Raw genomic sequence first — 20222 nt, forward strand, 5'->3', positions numbered from 1 at the left:
GTCCTATGGGCCCATCAATCCATGGCAACATCAAATCTAGACCCTCGAATCGAACCAACCTTGAGCAACGACATAGATTTGAACTTTAAGGTGGTGGAGAACCGACGTACGAAATAGAGGCTGCAAGGTGGGGCCCACTGGTTGGCCAGCCTTCAGGTGGGACCGGCCGGCCCCACACCTTGACACCTTGGCGTGGGTCTTGGTGAGTTGTCTTTTGGATTGTTCTAGAGTCTTCCTAAGTTGGTTTCGTCGTAGAATAACATAATTTGCTTTGATGAATATGTCATCCTTGATGGTTTTCTGATTAAATCCTCCTGCAATCATGAAATCACCAAAATTTGTGGAACTCATTAGTTTAAAACACTATACCTATGTTGGTGATCCATTTTAATCATTTATGTAGGGTGTATTGACTGTTTGTGATTAACATTAACTACCGTCAACATATGTAGAGCACAAACCAGTGTAGAGCGCACGAGAGTGGCTGGCCATGAGATCTTAGGAGAGGAATGCTTTGCTATGGTTGTGAATGAGGTGAAGAGAAGGAGATGCATGGCATGACTTTTATAGGTACTTTGGCCTCTACCGTGAAGGAAACGAGATCACCTCACCGCAATACCCAAAGATTTTGATCGTAATTGATTTAGAGAACACATGCCTGAAAACGGGGGATCACAGGAGCCACGGGTGGTACGACCGCACCTTGGGTGCGCTCGCACCCCCAGGAGCTCCTCCCTAGACGTGCTTTCGTCTAGATGCTCATGCATGTTCAAGATTGCAAGAAATCATGGTTTCATATTTTTATATTTTCAGATCAAAAGATGAGTGAGCATCATGCATGGCATCAAAATTAATCAAGGAATATTTAAGTTACCATTTTCACATGATTTGAGTGAAGATACATGTGATTAGCAAGAATAAATTTTTATTCATTAGGGGTAATAAGGTCATTTAAATTGTTTTGAATTAAATTAAAGAATGTATTAAAACTATTTTTTTAAAAATTTTATAAGTTTGCAATAAATTTATGAAAAGCGATTAATTCTATTATATCTATTTCTATGTTAGTGTCATGAGAAGGCTCTAGAAAGCTTTTAAACATTGATCGTTGGCTCTAAATATGTTACCATCATCATCCTGGATGGTGATTGTGTCGTGTGACGATGTGTTGATGACGGTGTACGGTCCCATCCATTTGTTGCGCAGTTTTCCTTCACCGAAGAGCTTGACTCGGGAGTTGACGAGTAACACTTTATCTCCCATCTTAAACTCTTTTTGTTGAATTCGGTCATCATGCCATCTTTTGGTTCTTTCCTTATAAAGCTTGGCACTTTGGTATGCCTTCTCTCACCTTTCTTCTAGCTCGGCAATTTGTTTTTGCCTGTTCTTGCCGGCTAGCTTTACATCCATGTTCTAGCTCTTTATGGCCCAATAAGCTCGGTGCTCAAGCTCCACTAGTAAATGACAGCTTTTTCCATACACAAGTTAGAATGGCAACATGCCGATGGGGGGTTTATAAGCTGTCCTGTATGCCCCGAGTGCATCAGGAAGCTTGTTCTTCCATCCTGTCCCCATCTCATTGACTTTTTCTGTAGGATATTTTTGTTTTGTTTATTTGATGTCTCTGTTTGGCTGCTTGTCTGAGGATGGTAAGGTGTAGCAATGTTGTGCTTGGCTCCAAGCTCCTTTAGGAAGGCACGAAATGTTTTATCGATGAAGCGGGATCCTCCATCACTTATCACCATTCTTGGTGTTCCAAAGCGAGGGAAAATCACTTCATGAAACATTTTCCATGCGTGCTTGGCGTTGGCAGCTCTGCTTGGTAGAGCTTTCACCAACTTGGATACGTACGTAGTCGATGGCGACAAGGATGTACTCACAATCTTGGGACTTTTGAAATGGCCCCATGAAGTAAATGCTCCAGACACCAAATATCTCCACTTGCAAATTGTACTGCAGGGGCATTGCATTGCGAGCATTGATGCCACCTTGCAACTGGCATTTTTGACACCTTTGAATGAATTCTTTGGTGTCTTCGTACATCGTTGGTCAGAAGAATCCACACTGCTAGATTTTGGCTTGTGTGCGGAATCCTCCATAATAGCCTCCGTATGGTGCTGCATGGCACTTCTCAATGATCTGCATGCCTTCCGCCATTGGTACGCACCTCCTCAACAGGCCATCAGAGAATATCCTATATAGGTACGAGTCATCCCAAAGGCGACGTCTGCTTTCGGCTTGTAGTTTTTCTCCTATTTTCTCCTGGTGGTACATAACCTGCAACCATGAAATTCACAATGTTCGCATACCACGGTTGGAGTCCGTCACCTTCAGTAGCATGTCGTTGCGTAAGAAGTCATTTATTGGCAATTCCTGCATGTTAGTGACTTGCATACACGATAGATGATCATCCACAGTATTTGCTACTCCCTTTTTATGTTTTATTTCAAGATCAAATTCTTGGAGGTAGAGAATCCATCTTATTAAACGTGGTTTAGCATCTTTCTTAGTAAGCAAATATTTAAGTGCAGCATGATCAGTATAAATAATGACTTTTGCACCCACTAAGACCTAAACTTATCTATAGCAAAAACGACTGCTAAGAGCTCTTTTTCTATAGTAGCGTAGTTAAGTTGGGCTCTTGTCAGCGTTTTGCTAGTGTAAGTGATTGCATGATGCTTTTTGTCTTTGGTTTGGCCAAGGACTGTACCAATATCGTAGTCACTAGCATCACACGTGATCTCGAATGGAAACGATCAATCGGGTGGTTGGACGATTCGTGCTGAGATGAGTGGTTTCTTTAGATTGTGGAAAGCATCTAGGCACTCATTAGTGAACTCAAAAGGTGCATCTTTAGCTAACAGGTTTGTGAGGGGTCTAGAGATGTGTGAGAAATCTTTAATAAAGTGTCTTTAAAACCCTACATGACCTAGAAAGCTATGGATTCCTTTCATGTTCACGGGGGTGGTAGCTGCTCTATAACCTCGATTTTGGCCTTATCTACCTCAATCCCCCTCTCAAACACTAGGTGTCCAAGAACGATGCCCTCTCGGACCATGAAATGGCACTTTTCCCAATTAGGTCCTTTTCTTGGCATCGCTGCAAGACTTTGTCTCAATTCTCAAGACAGTGGTCAAAAGTTTTCCCATAGACCGAAAAGTCGTCCATGAAAACTTCCATGATTTCTTCTATCATATTTGAGAAAATAGACATCATGCATCGTTGGAACGAGGCGGGTGCATTACACAACCCAAATGGCATTCGTCTATAAGAGTATGTTCCATGCAGGCATGTGAAATTTGTCTTGCTTTGATCATCGAGGTGGATGGGAATCTGATGAAACCCCGAATACTCATCAAGGAAATAGAACAAAGAATGCTTCACCAACCATTCTAACATTTCATCAATGAAAGGCAGTGGAAAGTGGTCTTTCTTTGTTGCCGCGTTGAGTTTTCGGTAATTAATGTACATTCTCCACCCCGTGATGGTACATTGTGGGATTAACTCATTTTTATTATTTTCTACGACCGTCATTCCTCCTTTCTTTGGTACCACTTGGATGGGACTAACCCATTCGCTATGTGGTATGGGTTAAATTATCCCGGTATGAAGAAGTTTGAGGACTTCCTTCTTCACGACTTCCCGCATCGCATTGTTCAACCTATGCTGGGGTTCTGTAGCTGGTGTGCTAGAGGGATCAATTGGAATACAATGGGTACAAAGGGTTGGACTTATCCCCTTAAGATCTTGCAAAGAATACCCAAAAACTGGCCTATGTTTCTCTAGGATGACGATGAGTTTAGCTATCTCCTCATCGGTAAGCTTATTGCTAATGATTACAGCAGTTACTTTGTTGCCATTATGAAAAGCATAACATAGGCCAGCGGGTAGGGGCTTAAGTTCAATCAGAGATCGTGCCGGTGCTTCCTCTTTAGGAAGTTCTATAGTTTTGTATAACTCGTCCTATTCTTCAATGAAGAGTTTGGCATCTTTTTCTAAGGATGACTCAGGGGACTCGAAGGGTGAAACCGACATGACTTCCTTGAGTAGTTTTGGGTAGGAGAGAGATTCTGCCACCGAGTTTTTGGTTCGAGTGATAGGAATGGAAAAAGTGTCTCTCCCTAGCTTTACGTCTAAATCTCCTGATTTTGGTGGTTCTACAAAGAGTTTCTCTAGGGGATGCCGAATCATGATGTCAAAATCCTATATGTCAAAGACATGAAAGTCTAGGGGAATTTCATTTTTATTGTGATAGAGTGATATGTTGTCAAGAACCCCTAATACTTCCAGTCTAGTTCGAGGTGTAATTCTGTAGGATTTGTTTGTCGAAGCGAGGATGTCATCACCAAAATAGGTGTGTGCAAATGATGCAGACATAAAATTTGCTCCGACCGTAGGATTTTATAGAATATCCACCGAAGTTCTGCAGAGTTGGCATTGGATGGTTGAAGAAGGGGTGCGAATCTGAATTTCTTCAGAAGAAAGCTCCGCTTCTTCTACCCATTCGCTGCTCATGATTGCTATCAACTCCTTGATGCTTTCCCTAAGGAAACTTTCATCTAATGGGTCAAGATGAGTGATCGGAACTGGTGGTCTCTTTTGGCACAAGTAATTCGAGGTATTTATGAAATCTTTGAAAAATCATCCTCGAAATACGGAAGATCAAAGGTTGAAAACCTTCCTCCGGATCTTCTGGTTCGGGTGAGGGTGTTTGGATAGAAGTTGTAGGTTCGGCCTTAGCTGAAGAGACTTCCTCAGGGCTTAACATGGGTTCTACATGGAGGGGTTCTAAAGGATGTGTGTTTTCTAGAATGCGGTCTAGGAGGGCTTCTCCTTCCTCTGTGGTTTTGTGTGTGAACGAACCTCCGGCAGCGATGTCAAGCTGTAAGGCAGATTCCTTGCTAAGACCTAACCAAAAGTGTTGTAACAACACGTGGTTGGGTATAGACAAGTCTAGGGCAGAACGTGATTGGATTGAAAATCGGTCCCAGGCTACACCTATGGTTTCCTTCTCTTTTTGTTGGAAGTTGAGTATTTCTTGTCATAGGGCAGCGATTCGGGATATATGGAAGAATGCGAGACAAAATATGTTCCTTAGTTCTTCCCAATCTCCATTTACCTTTCCTACGTTATGGGCGTACCACTGTTTCGCCTTTTCATTAAGTGAGAAAGGAAATAACTTCCACCGAAGTGTTTCTTGTGCCATGCCCGAAATGGTTAGGCAAGCACAGAGCTGCTCAAACTCCCGTAAGTGGTGATAGGGGTTTTCATAATCTACCCCTGAGAAGGTCTGTTCACGAACCATGGCTATGAAGCCAGGGCAGAGCTCATAACTAGAAGCTGTGATGGGCTTCGATGATCTTGGTGGTTCTATGAGCTTGCCCTTGGGACCAGAAAGTTGTTGAATTGTAGGTTGCTCCATTGAAGAAAAAAAAGAGTAAAAAGAAAAGAAAGGTAAAAAAGGATGATGGGTGAGCTCATCACTGTTGATTTTCCTCTTCCATATCCAATTCGGGCAGTGATGCCGGTTTTAGACCCGGCATTGATTTATGAGTGTATACTTGTGTATATATATAGGTTACTCGGGGCAACAATGGCTATTCTTGATCATCGATTTATATGAAATCGAGGTCATCACAGATTTCCTCATGCTCATTTTCATTGTTAGAAACAATGTTTTGCAAGCTGTAGAAAGCATCTCTAATAGTGAGAAGCATTTTGTTTAGATCTAGGCATTGTTCGGTTAGCCCCATTCCGGACAGTTCCTAGCGTGGAACCGTTCCAACGTTATATAAATTGTCGATGCAAGTGTCCGGCTGGGAATCGTTCGCAACGAACCGAGACTCCATTGCAGGGATCAGAGGAAACCGAGGCAATAGTATGTTCGGAAAGCATACGGCTGGCTGGGCGTTGGGCTGATAAGGTGGTAATCTTTGAATCTAGTTTCTCAATCATATTGGATGGAATATTTTGTTACCAAGAACTTAATGTCCTCAATTTAATGCGATGCATGCTCTTGAATAACCAGGTATGATACTATGGACTGAGAATAATAATGTCTATTTTTTTGCCTGTAATATATCTTATTGTTCCTGCTAGATGTCATCTATCTGCATGAGTCGGGTCATCTGCGCATTGTGAGAAGGGATCCAGGAACTCAAGAATGAATATAAATGAAGAATTAGAAACTCACAGTCAAGCTAAAGTTTCTGCTATAAGCGGTCCACCGGCCGATGGAGACGTGCAGACTGGGAGAGCTGGCAATGCATGGTACTTCAACGCTGCCAAACCTTGTGCCGTGTGGAATAATCATACTACCGGTCAGAACCAGATGGACAGATAGTAGTAGATTATAGCATCCCGCTAATCCCGCTGGGATGGAGTGTATATTAATAATATGTGCACAACCCAAGCCTTGGGTCAGAAACAAATGCGAGAGAGACCACGCATAGCTATTACTCGTCGCATAAGCCAGGCCAGGCCTCTCATGCACACAAGAAGGTAGCGGTCTAGCGGGAGGAGAAAGAAGACGTCTCGGATCGATCGGGCCATCAAGGAGGCCACCGAAGGATGGGCACCGATTCACCGCCGTCGTCGTCGTCAACGGCGCCGGTGGCCGTTGGCGCGAAGAACGCCGTGAGGGCCGTGGCACAGCACCACCGGGCCGTGGTCGGGTTCCTCCTCGGTTTCTTCCTCGTCCTCCTGCTCTACACTACTCTGTCTTCGCAGTTCGGTTCACAAACCGCCATTGGTTAGTACTACACCGATCTTGATGTCGTAGATACACGTATATACACCTCCAAGCAAGGTTTTCTTCAGTTGTTGTGGATGTCTATTAGAATATTTATCTGCTGGCTTTCTTTTCGTGTGTGTGTGTTAATTCTTCAAGCTATTTAAGAATTCTCAATCCGCAGTCTGTTCTTGTCTCCATGGCAATAAAGCCATATTACTTTTGTTTTCTTTTATTCTTTCTTCTTTTCTTTATAAAGGAACACCACTGCTTTATTCCTCTTTTGTTTTACTTCGTCAGCTAATCCTTTGTCCTTTGACCATGCTATGCTAGGTGACGTATTTGTTCTACCTTCCTTTGAAATTCTCTCCATGCATCTTAACTATTATTTTACTTCTACTGAGAACAAATTAGTGGTACTGAATTGTATATATAAAGAATATATACTTCTACGTAGGTCGGTATGTATGCATGCATATGCTATCTCTCTCTTCAAACGGTTGTGGTTAAAATATAGTTATATATAATTACTCCTATACAGTAAGAAACAAGCACTGCATTGATATTCCTACAGCAAATGATCCGGAAAATAGAATGAATTGAAGTGATTTCTTAATTTGTGCAAGAAGACCATTATTGGGCCTCTTTTTTTTTTGACAACCATTATTGGGCCTCCTAACAATATAATCATGCATGAAACATAACCACCGTATCGAGATATATATATATATACACACACACACTCACATGCATGCATGTGTTGACTAGCACCTATTTAATTTGTGTTCTCGACTTTTAATTTGCTGGCATAGAAACGAGCTGTACTTGACATTTCTTCCTTCTAAAGCCAAATATATACACGGATCCGTCTGTCTCAATGTATGTTAGACCAGTTGGTAAGCCTCCTGATGACGTTCTCATGACCAGAGTTCGAATCCTTGGTGAGACGAATTTTTGGTTGGCGATGTGAAAAAAACCCTCGCTTGTTCTGTTTCCCAAGTCACAGGTAAAATGGACCGGTCCTCACAGGGTAATGAGCCCCTATGTGCGGACGGGGCATGGGGTTGAGGGTTCTCTCGGGCTGGGCGAGAAGTCCTTTACTTTAAGCTAAAATAGCTCGGATGTGTCTACCCCGTAGCCTGAGTTTTTTTTTAAATCAACTTTTAGAGTTATCTAAAGTCAAAAAATCTTCAACCAGAGTGTATTATAAAAAAGATCACCAATATTTATGACACTAAAATAGTCATATATATAGATACTATAATAAAACTTATTTTCATAATTCACTTATTTGATATAATAAGTTGATAAAGGGAGTACATATATAATCATTATATAAAACCAGTTCTTTCTTGGTACGCGCAGGTGTCCTACAGTCTTCGTCGGCCGTGCGTAGTGGTCAAGCCGCCAGGGCTGCTGCTCCATCGTTGCCGTCGTCTTCGTCTACGCCGAGTAATTTGGCACAAGGTACTAGCTAGCTTACACTAACTTGTGCCTAAAAACTGCTTAGAGTTTATTAATTATTTATATAAATTAATGAAGAGATTAATTGCTGCGTTCTTAATCGAATGCTGGATCATATCAGGACTTGTCTAGAGTCTGGATGCTTTGTTGATCGAAGTACATACAGATACTCGGTCTTTGTAGCTTTGTGTGACCCGTCGTCCTCGGTCTTCTTAATGACCGTGATGGTGATGAGTTTAGCATGTCTATGGGCTGGCATGGCTACATATATAATCATAATGGAACCAGTCAGTATGTTAAGGTTTTAAGTTAGAGGAGATGCTCCTGGCAGAAAAAAAAATTCAGGAAAGATGCTTTGCTTGTTAAGTACTGTTGAGGATGATTAAGGGCCAATAGCATGTGAGCGATAGATGCTTACTGGCTACTAATGTATTCTTCCTAAAATATAAAATATAATGAATTCTTAGTTTGTTTTAATCAAGCCACACTATTCTTGATTTAAGTTCATAAAAAAGAATAATAATATTTAGGCTATCAAATAAGCATTTATATTATTTATGAAATTTTTTTCATATTTTTTCTTTGTGTGATGTGGTACGTAGACTAATATACACCAGAATGCCCTAGAATAAAATTAGTAGAACTTTGTATTGTCTTCGAAAAATTTTAAGATTGCTTTTATTCAGATTGGATGTAGTAATGATTAGTTGCTTTAGTTTCTTTGTTTATTTTTGTTCTATCCATGTTATGATGTACCATTATTTAATAGTAATAAAAATTAATAGTTTGGCGAGATAGAAATAACCTATGTCAAAAATGAATAAACAAATTTTAGATGTGTCATGCAAGTGCTGTGGTTAGAGCAATTCTAAGAGCCTTTCATATCCTTCCATAATATAAAGAATAATATAGATTTTATGGGGAAAAACCCTCTCTAATAGCTTGTTCAACTATCAGCCTGTTCGGGAGGCCGTAAACGATCGTGGATTATTTACTGCTGGCTGATTTGGTGTGAGAGAAAAATACTGTTCCTGACTAGAAATTTACGATCGTTTACGAGCAAGCGAACATGCTATATTATATCTCTAAATCATCCTATCCAATAGAGAGCGGAGCGGGCTCTCCAAAGTGTCTAATAATAAAATATAAATAAGTTAAAGAGCAAAGAGATATAGAGAATGCGTTTTATCAGAATGGCTCTTCAACAAGATATAAAGACTGTCGGAGATGCTCCTTGTCGTTATTAGTTACAGTTTTGCATTCTGTATCATATATTGATTGATCAGTCCATATAATATTGCTTGCTTGCCAATATTGTGTGGTTCATCGTTTTGTTGCACAAGCACGGAACAAATTTGTCTATTGGTCCCCCAATAATGCCGCCCACACATTATTCCGTGACGCGTACCAAAGCCTAATGGTACTTGAAAGTGTTTTATTTGTCACACTCTCACAGACGATTGATGTGATTGATTGCGATATATCCCAGCCTCAAGAAACAAGAAGACGAATATAAAATTTGCCTTTGTGCCCAGGGACAAAACATCAATGCGAGAAAAAGAAAAGAAAAGGGATAGATGGTTTAATTTGGCCAATATGAGTAAAATATCATACGTGCTTATCAATTCAATCGTCCTTACCGTACAATGAAAGGCACTGGATAATTGTGTGACATATGCATGGTATGTGACTACAAACTTGGATGCTAATAACAACACTCATTTCTGTTATATAAAATCATTGGGTGAGAATTTTGGAAATACGAATTCGAAGCTGGGAATCATCGTCAATTCATTGTACTACGTAATTTCTCAATCTGAATGGTTGGTTGGCATACCTCCTTGTTGAGCTAGATAAGGGAGTTGCAGCATGCATGCTTCTTATGACCAGAATGATGTTGCAGTGTGGGTCATACGTACTGCCGTGGACCTTCATATTGTTCAATGAATTTTGTTTGAAATTTGTAAATATACTTTTAACCTTATAACATTAAAATTGAGATGTGAAAATATTATTGACTTCAAAAGTAAAAAAAAACAAATAGCAATATTACGGTTTGCAGATCTGTGGCACATAGCACGGGGGTTCCATGTGCTTCATCAATCAGTATGTTGACCTGGAAGGTACAATATAATAATAGTTTGCTTCCTCCATCGAAAACATTCATTTTCAGGCCATCTAATCCACGATTTGCACGTGGATTATACATGATAATCCTACTGTCTGTTTATAGGTGATTATTTCGTTTCCCAACTACTACATGGGCAATTAATTGGATGCGGCTAACTGAAACAGAGCACACACCTAATAAGTCATGACTCCACGCTTGACACTACTAATCTGCATGAGAATTTCTACAAATAAGACCATGTTTGGTAGGGTTTCTTTGCAACTTTCTTCGTTCAAGTAGCTAGAGAAGCTACGATTAAATGGCTTTGGATTTCTAGTAAAACCATCTTCTCTGCTCTATAGTTTCTCTCATAGAGCCAGTTGTATGAGTTAGTGTGTAGTATATAAAGCTTTACCTAAAGAGCCAAAGAAGCAACGATTGAAACCCATCAATAATAAACTCTAAATGAAATAGGAGAAGTACAGTAGGAGATTTATTATCAAATTGCCAACAGATCTGACTTTAACAAATGTTCATTGATGCTTCAACTGTGGTAGGTGATTATATGGAGGAAGATGGCGGGCATAAAAATGATAAACCTAACAAGATGGAGGAAGAACATATCCAAGACGATGCCCATCGAATTGGAAAGAACAATCAATCTGAAGCCAAATTAGGTAAATGAGGTTAATCTGCCCTTTTTGTTGATGTACGTACTTACTTTATGAACTGATCGATAAAACGTGCAATTCAGATCCCATTTAATTTGGTGGTCTAGCTTAAAGAAATTGTGACTATGGATCTGTAGTTATGTCAAACGGCCTTTATTCACCAGTAGCAGCACTTACATATTTACTAGTATACTGTGGGGGTACAACCCCGGATACCCACGGTAGACTACAAGGGCCGCGCTGTCAGGGGCGGTCCAGCCCACAAGACGAAGACTTACGGTGCACGGTACTGCTCGGCGTGTACCGCAGGACATCAACAGCGATATCCTGAAGATGCTACGAGATCTGTTAGAATATGATCGATCCCGTGATTCCTGTAACATGTTATTACTTACCGGTTATCTCCTAGATCTAACTGACTTGTAACCCTACCCCGGCTATATAAGGCGGATAGGGGACCCCTCAAAACACACGCAATATCATACGATAGCCAATACAAATCAACAGACCACAAGAGTAGGGTATTACGTCGTGCTGACGGCCCGAACCTGTCTAACTCTTGTGTCTCTGTTGCCTTCTTGTTCTTGATTACGCGCACCTCTGCCAATCAATCTACCTTCATGGGATACCCATCGGAGGACCGCCGAGCATCTTTTGTCGACATATATTGTCTGTGCTAATACTACAGTGGCATCTAGAACAAACAAATCAACTAATGAAAGAAACACAAATTCATAAACAAATCTAGCTTCCTAATCCTTTACAAAAATGAACACCGCCTCAATCCACTTTTTAAATTTCGCAGTCCTCAACCAAGCAGGATGGATTTGACTCTCAACAACTATCAGCACTGAGAACAAATTTTGAGTGTGAGGCTAATATGTAAATAATAAATGTTTATCATAAGTATTAATAAGATACATGCTACTTTGCTATATCTAATCTAATTTAGCACAAGCCATTACAAATGTGCTGATAGTTTATTTTCCTAAATTTTGCAAGTTCAATTAGTCAAAGCAAATGTACAAATAGTTTATTTCCCTTGTTGATATTTCACAAAAAAACAAGATGCCATACATTACATTTAAAAGAAATATAGCATACATCATACAATTTTACTTGCACAGAAAAACAGGAAAAATTTAGCCATGTCATTCCTCTATTTCCCAACTTCATTAGTTTTTTCCACACCAAACATTTCCATTTAGAATCGAGATTTCCACCCCGCCCATCCCAATCTTATCTAAAATAGCATGTCAAACTTTAAAAGGCACTTCGAAAATACAATATTACTCTAATTATGTGCTAGCTGGGACCATAACTCCCCACCACATAGCATTCGATGGGAGCATAGGTCATAACATACAGTCCAAATCCATTGTACTGGCCCTAATCCTGTCAGCTTTTTTTACCTTCCGAGCTCTCTATTCCATCTTTGTATCTGCATCACCAGAATATCCTTGAACCATCAAATTCTGGCTAACATGAAACACTGCAATGCACAACACAATGAACAATGATTTCACATAGGCAAAGCATCGAGCACTTCATGTCCATATATGTGCTATCAGTCAGAGATGTGTAGTAGAGACGGACCTTGCAGTGTGGCATGTCGTTACTTTTCCGTGTGTAGGGAGAAGGCTGCGGCAGCTAGGAACCAATGAACCCATGAAGCAGTTGAGGTCATGCCGTCGACGATATTCAACTCCACAGATGCCGGCGTGCCCACACCCGAGGCTGATTGGGGCCTGTAGATCTTCGCAATATGTGGTCGTGGACGTCTGGAGGAGCAGCATGCTTTCTTGCCATGTTGACCGCCTCATGGGGAGGGAGGGTGCCGCGGTGATCCAGCTCAATCTAGCCTCAGACACCGTTGATCCATTGCGAGCCCAGCGAAGAAGGTTGCGAGGGGATCTGCATCCCTGCTCAGCAATGCCCTTGATGTAGGGAGCTCTAGCCGCCACCTTTAGGGCGCGGCTAAGGCGGCGGAGGGCTGGGATGCGGTGGGGCACTGACACAGGGACCCATCGCGTGGGCCGCCGTGCTGGTCATGGCGCTGGTGGAGGGGCAGCGAAGGAGGGCGCGTGGCCGGACATTGGCCACCAGCGGCGCAGTGCCATCCCCCACGCCAGCTCCCTCTGGACGCCGCGCCCATCCCGCCGCCGCAAAGCGCCACGGCTCCACGCGACAAACCCTGGCCGGGCGTCCCCGCCCCTGACGACCTTGATGCTCCTATAGTCCATGCCCGGCGACCACGACGGCCCAGCAGCCAATGTTGTGAGCGTTTGTTTTTTCGGAAAAAGGGAAAAAGAACGTGGGAGGTGGGAATCGAACCGAAAGGGTGGACGTAAGGATGGAGTCACGAGGAGCGGGCGTGGGAGGCGGGAGGGATGAGGAGGATGATACCCACAGTCACTATCGAAACAGTGGAATTCTCCTAGTGTTTTTAACTAGTAATAAAACACTACCACTAGTCATAGCACATGAGAATCTCATTAGGAGGCATTTGGTAGGGAAAATAGATATTAAATTTTGAATGCCAAAATAATAGGAGAACCCCACTTCACTAGGAGAAATTTAATATTCTGGTTGTGAATCTTGACCATTCGATTTGAGTGAGTAAAGAGAGCGAACTTAGAAATAATCTAGACAGTTTATTTTTAAGGTGTTGTTTTTATGGGTACAATTTTTCGGATGGATGGATGGTGGCTATCTCAGTCAGGGATGTTTTATGGGGTGGGTTTAGCAATGAAAATGATGGTGCATTAGTAGGGTAGATTATTAATGAAAATGATGGTGCATTAGTAGGGTAGATTATTAATGAAAATAATGGTGCATTAGTAGGGTAGATTTAAGTACAATTTACTAAATGACAAACTGTTAATTAGATGTCAAGAATGGGCAAAATGCGGAGCAGACAGGCCAGCAAGGAGCGAGCGATGCAAGTGACAGAATGGAGGAAGAGCTCATCCGGCAAGAAATCGATCAAGGCGGCGGCAACAAGAACGATACAATCATCGAGCCTGGTTCGTGTTGCTTCCAGCAACAATTATAAATTTTCTATTCTAGTTAACTCATCGTCTGACGATGAGTAAATCAATATTGCCTCACAGCTACGGCGCCACGCAAGCCAATCTGCGACCTCTCCGATCCCAGGTACGACATCTGCGAGATCTCCGGCGACGCACGAACCATGGGAGCCAACCGCACCGTTCTCTACGTGCCGCCCGTCGGCGAGCTCGGCGCGGACAGCCAGGAATGGAGCATCCGTGACCAGTCTCGCAAGTACCTGGAGTACATCAACAAGGTCACGGTGAAGTCTTTGAACGCTTCCCAGGCGGCGCCAGAGTGCACCTCCCGGCACGCCGTCCCGGCGCTGGTGTTCGCGATGAATGGGCTCACGTCCAACCCATGGCACGACTTCAGCGACGTGCTCATCCCGCTCTTCATCACCACGCGTGCCTTGGAGGGCGAGGTGCAGTTCCTCGTCTCCGATCTCCAGCCGTGGTTCGTGGATAAGTACAGGCTCATCCTCATGAACCTCTCTCGCTACGACATTGTCGACTTCAACCGAGACGGCGGCGTCCGGTGCTACCCGCACGTCACCGTCGGCCTCCGTGGCCACCGCGACCTCGGCATCGACCCTGCACGCGCCCCGCGGAACTACACCATGCTCGACTTCCGCCTCTACATCCGCGAAATCTACGGGCTGCCGCCCGCAGGCGTCAGCGTCCCGTATAAACAGGCGAACAGCAACGCTGCTACTGCTGCCTCCGGCGCCCAAGAGCAGCAGCAGCAGCGGAAGCCACGGCTGATGCTTATCAACCGTGGCAGGACGAGGAAGTTCGTCAACTTCCCGGAGATCGTCGCAGCTGTTCAGAAGGCTGGGTTCGAGGTTATCCCGATCGAGCCGCGCAGGGACCTCAGCGTGGAGGAGTTCTCCCGGGTCGTGGACTCGTGCGACGTGCTCATGGGCGCGCACGGGGCCGGGCTCACCAACTTCTTCTTCCTCCGTACCAACGCGGTGATGCTGCAGGTGGTGCCGTGGGGGCATATGGAGCACCCGTCCATGGTGTTCTACGGCGGGCCGGCCAAGGAGATGCGGTTGCGAGACGTCGAGTACAGCATCGCGGACGTGGAAAGCACGCTCTACGACAAGTACGGCAAGGACAACCCGGTGGTTAGCGACCCGGAGTCCATACACAGGCATGGGTGGCAGTTTGGGATGAGGTATTACTGGATAGAGCAGGACATCAGGCTCAACGTCACAAGGTTTGCTCCCACGCTGCAGCAGGTGCTTCGGATGCTCAGCGAATAGGCGAAAATTAAAGGGACCATTTATATTACATTACATTTATCATTCATGCTTAGAGATGTCAGGTGTATAGGATCAACCTTTTTTACATTACATTGTTGGCTTGTTTTTTTTCTAGATTGAAATATTTTTAAAGATCAAATTTAGCACTTAAATATATTCATAACAAGAGAGATTGGGAACCTGAACTACACATGTTAGGAACGTTACCACTCATTGTTGCAGCATAGTTCTAAGCACTCAATGTTACTTGCGAAAGATATGGAGACCTTGAACAAAATAGTGAAGGAGCGCTCAATCTTTTTTACATTTGTTATTGGTGATCTGTGATCATTGTTGGCTTTGTTTTTCTAGATTGATATTTTTGTAAAGCTCAAATTAAGCACTAGAATCTATAAGAAGCACCGGAACTAAGGGATGAACTTTGTGGCTCTGGAATGCTTGGACAGATCACAGATGTTCTATAGTATCTAGGTGCCATTGGAGGAGGAGGTGGCAAATAACTACTGTGGTGATTACTATAATTGTGGGCAAAGGGACTGTGAATAAAGTCACAATTGAAGTTCAATACCTGATAAAACTGAACATGGGACTGACAGGTTAAGATGTTGGCTCCAAATGAATTTATGTTTGTGATACCATGAGGCAATGATATGGAATTTTTCACTCAAAAGAATTCAAGTGCAAAATACCCGATATGTTAGTTTTTGTGGAGAAATCTGATCTGCTGGTGGGATGTTTTTTTTAGAGGTCACCTAGTGGATGAAATATCCCCACCTGAATTTCATTACCACAGATGCCGGCAGAAGCCAGTGATGGTAGATACAAGCATGGGTCATATCCCTAGAGTTACAAATCAAGAAATTTGAGAAAATAACACAACCACCGACACCACATACAGAGAGGAACGTCCAACACCGTCAACCAAAGGGAGAAACAACAAAGCAACATCTCCAAGACAGGTACATGTCGATGGCCACCAAACATTGCACCACCAAGAGCCTAAGCTTCGAGTGACTCCATTCCACAGACAATTGTAGGGCACCGAGTCCTGAAGGACAGATGATAGCCGTGATGTACATCTTCAATGGAGTACATCATTGATCCAATCGCGTTCCACCTACGCCCCTAGAGGGGAGGAAGCCTCAATGGTTGGAGGACCAACTATGGAGAATGAGGAGATAAAGGAGAGGGGATCATGGTCTTGTTAACCCGACATATGGTGAGAAGATGCAACCAAGGATCATGGAGGACACTGAGGCAAAGACAAATGGTAGTGGGCACCATCTAGCGACCAAGATGTGCACCCTGAGAGGTTGTGGCAAATCTGAGGAGACCCTCCACAGCGATGCCAATAATTAGGACACGACGTTGTCGCCATCCTGGTATTACCGAGAAAGGTTTTCACCTGGAGGCATGTAGCAATTACAGGGTGGAGGAGGCAAGAACACGGCACCACCAAGGAGGTCTGTAGCTCCTGAGGGCATCATCATCGATAGCACGAATGAATCAGGCATAGCTTTCGCCTAAGGCTCCTCCTGATCCTTGAACTGAGCTATTGCTATTTTAGACCAGAAGACAACCCTCCACTCGACGTTGTTAAGCGGCAAGCATGGCGCATTACCACGCACCCCCATTGCTAGATCCCTTGATGGCTCGTCCCGAGCAATAGGTCATGCCACCAAAGGCCACAGAGTCCCTGAACAGCAGCCTTGGGCAAAGCCACATGGACGACAGCTCAGGCATGGCACACGCCACCCCACACCGCTTGTAGGGCAGCACACATGATGGACCATGCGTCTCCCCTGGCATGTGGCCATGCGAGCCGGCCAAGGGACCTTTACGCCATACCTAGAGCTGCGCTCGGTGCCTAGTTAAGCACGTGCCGAGCTCCATGCAGCACCATGTGCACAGGGCCGCGCACTGCAAAACTCCATAGGTACTGAGGTGCCACAAGGATCTGCATGGACAAAGGCCACCGCAGAACGTGAGTTCGTCGCCACCCCTCCATAGTGTGCGGGAGCTCAGTGCCTTGGCCTCTGTGAGAGCACAGATGAGGATGTGGTACCATGGCTACTATGGGGGTGAGGAACAACAAATTCAGGTGGGGTGGCACTAGATCCAAGCTAGGAGGTTGCGGATTTGACCTCTCTGCAGCTCTCCGGCCGCCATTGGATCTAGTGAGTAGACGAGCAAGTTGGGGAAGATGAGGGAAGGTACTTGCGGGAGCTGCCTTTTTGATACCTTGACCTTAGGCCACCACCGCCAGTTGCGAGCAAGGAGCAGCGGGGGCTGGGGATCTCATGCACGGGGGCCTCCGTTGGCATGGGGTGTCACCCCCCGAGTCGCCTAGAGGGAGACAATGTAGGGGTTCCCTGAAGCATTTTCTCTGTATTCGTGTTTATTGCCGGTGGGATGTTGTGACATGCCTAATATACTGTACTGAGAGTGTTGGGAGTTCCACATGGGGCTAGGAAAGAGAAAGCTTTAGAAGCGGTGGCATATCTGGTGGTGGGCTTTGAGGAACTTGACAAATCTTCCTTATCTAGTTTGGGCCCAGTTAGGATCAAGGTATCTTACAAGGACCCTCAGGAAATCAAAGGTTCATCCCTAGGTTTTTTCATCAACAAGGACAGCTCAGGGAGCAAAAAGGATGATGAAGAACAAAAGGAGAAGGAGGATGGGAATCTGATTACTATAATCCTATTTATGGAGACAATCTAGCTCAGAATGAAAATAAATCAACTAGGTTACCAGCTAAGTCAAGTAAGCAAGGTGAGAACTAGGTTACCACAGGAGGATAAGAAACCACCAATTCAGCAAAGCCATGCTTAGATTGGAGATTTTTAATGAATATATAAGCACCTAAATAATTTCAAATGAAAAAGTTTTTAACTACAAAGTTGTCGACCGTGTTGAGGTGCACAACTACATAAAGGGTTTATAGCAACGTCTCATTTTTTAGGGGTGGCTCAATCTAAAACCTCCCCTACAAATGGTTCCCAAAATGAGCTTGTGGGGGCACCCGCCATGCTGATCCACCTAAATCGAGAGTCATCCACTTGACCTATTCAATTTAAGTAAAACGATAGCACAAGACCCCTAGGAGCGCACGTAGCAACTCCTCTTCAGGATCTTCACGTTGAGTTACACACACATACCCAACACAATGCATATCATACAACTTAATCACATACACACTCCAGCCTTACATCAAGTTGCAAAGCATTGTCGATAACAAAATAGGATTTAAGTGTATAAATGTACTACTAGATCTAATACTTTGACAACTCTAATCCTGCACTAGGTTGTCGCTCGTCAAACCGTCGGATTTACACGCAGCTCATCTTGGAGAACACCCACTCCAAGGTCTGCTAACTTGCATTATCAGAGTTAGCCTCGGAGATAATGTCTGGTCTACCTACAAAACAACTTAATGGCTACACCAAGAGTACATTGCATACTCGTAGGACTTAATTCCAACACGTAGTATTTGGTGGATGCATAAGGGAGTTATCAGGTATTTGTATGAGTGCAGAAAGCAATGATGTTCATTAAGATTATGACATGTTATGCTCAACTTAGAAGTAAAGGTATTCATCATTATGACATAGTGCTCATAGTCCATAGTTCATGCTACCATGGGTATAGAAAGAAACAACAACCGAACAGCTACGTCCCTAGGGACTCCAGGCTTTCAAGACTCTGTAGAGGTGTAGAACTGTACCCACATGGAAGGACGGGACTAACCACCATACCCTTGTGTGAGAGTAAGGGTTGCCTCACGCCTTCCAACCTTTCCCTAATCCGGCCCGAGTGTCCGACGAAAGGTTCGAGCGGTTGCCTGGTCAATGTTTCGGACATTCCCGACCGACGCCAACCCCCTTGCTAGTTTCATGGATAAACAGGTCACAACTAGTTACTTGGATTGTCGACCCCATCCACGACATGTGGTCTATACGGGTGGTTACTTGGACTTATGATAAGTTAAAATCTTTCTTGGATTGCTTTATTAAGTGAATGGAATTATAGGTCATCAACTAAACCTTGCTATCTTGCCCAAATGACTCTAATTGAAATCTACAACAAAAGTCATGAAGGGTTCGTGTTGAGCAAAAGTCAAGAAAATGCCTCAACCGGTCAAAAACTCTAATTCAAGCGTTACCGTGATGCTATTTTGACCGGTGTTGACCAATCGCTTACAGTGCTTGCATGGAGTTGCATCTTAAATAAAAGTTGAAGTTTAAGTGGAGTAGAACAAACTTTATTTTTGGACCAAGAGCCAGATCTACTTGGAACTAAGTCAAACTAAGACTTGAAGATTGAATCAGCTGCTGTCTTAGGCCCTCAGAAAAATATTCTAAGTCCCCGATTGACAACAGCAAGTGGACATGTTTGTGAATTTTTATCTTCCAAATTCATGTGGTAGCTCAATTGGATTCCTTAAGTTGAGTTGAAGTACTTTTCATGGTGAAAACAATAGATCAAGTATCATCAAATTTAGAGTTCATTTGGACCTTCAAAAATAGTCTCCAAAGCAGCAAAGGTTTACTTTGTCACTTAACTAACGTCGATATTGGCATTCCGCGTTCTCCAAATTTTGTTAAGCAACTTGATTTGGTACCCAAATAACAGTTGGAGTACACATAGTGGAGAAGAGCATATAAAAAGTTGGACTAAGTTTGACTCCGTTTTGGTCCTCAATTTTGGGTTTACCTAACCGCTGTCAACACACTGACACTGTCACTTTGGAGCTTAATTACCTACTAATCCATAGCTCTACTGGTCTTGCTCCCTTATTACAAATCGAAGAGCATTATGAGGAGAGCAACTTTTCTATAGGCTCCAAGGTCTTAATCCAACGGGAATATGCTGATAACAGGACCCGAAGTAAGGCTCGTCTCGCGCGCCGCGTGTTCGGCAGAATGCCTT

General features: G+C 43.5%; 1 protein-coding gene across 1 annotated transcript; it reads left to right on the top strand.

Moving 5' to 3' along the window:
* Positions 1–6326: 6326 nt before the first annotated feature.
* On the top strand, positions 6327–15509 carry LOC136521873 (beta-1,2-xylosyltransferase XYXT1-like). The gene is made up of 5 exons (XM_066515643.1): positions 6327–6751; positions 8096–8197; positions 10862–10981; positions 13864–14001; positions 14089–15509. The coding sequence occupies exons 1-5, from the start codon at positions 6571–6573 to the stop codon at positions 15291–15293; spliced, it is 1746 nt and encodes a 581-aa protein (XP_066371740.1). The 5' UTR covers positions 6327–6570; the 3' UTR covers positions 15294–15509.
* Positions 15510–20222: the final 4713 nt, after the last annotated feature.

Source organism: Miscanthus floridulus, chromosome 18, assembly GCF_019320115.1.
Source record: "Miscanthus floridulus cultivar M001 chromosome 18, ASM1932011v1, whole genome shotgun sequence".
Lineage (NCBI taxonomy): Eukaryota > Viridiplantae > Streptophyta > Magnoliopsida > Poales > Poaceae > Miscanthus > Miscanthus floridulus.

Coding starts and splice junctions, on each gene's coding strand:
- LOC136521873 (XM_066515643.1), top strand. CDS start 6,571: ATGGGCACCGATTCACCGCCGTCGTCGTCGTCAACGGCGCCGGTGGCC. Junction 8,198..10,861: donor GCCGAGTAATTTGGCACAAG/GTACTAGCTAGC, acceptor CAACTGTGGTAG/GTGATTATATGGAGGAAGAT. Junction 14,002..14,088: donor CGATACAATCATCGAGCCTG/GTTCGTGTTGCT, acceptor ATTGCCTCACAG/CTACGGCGCCACGCAAGCCA.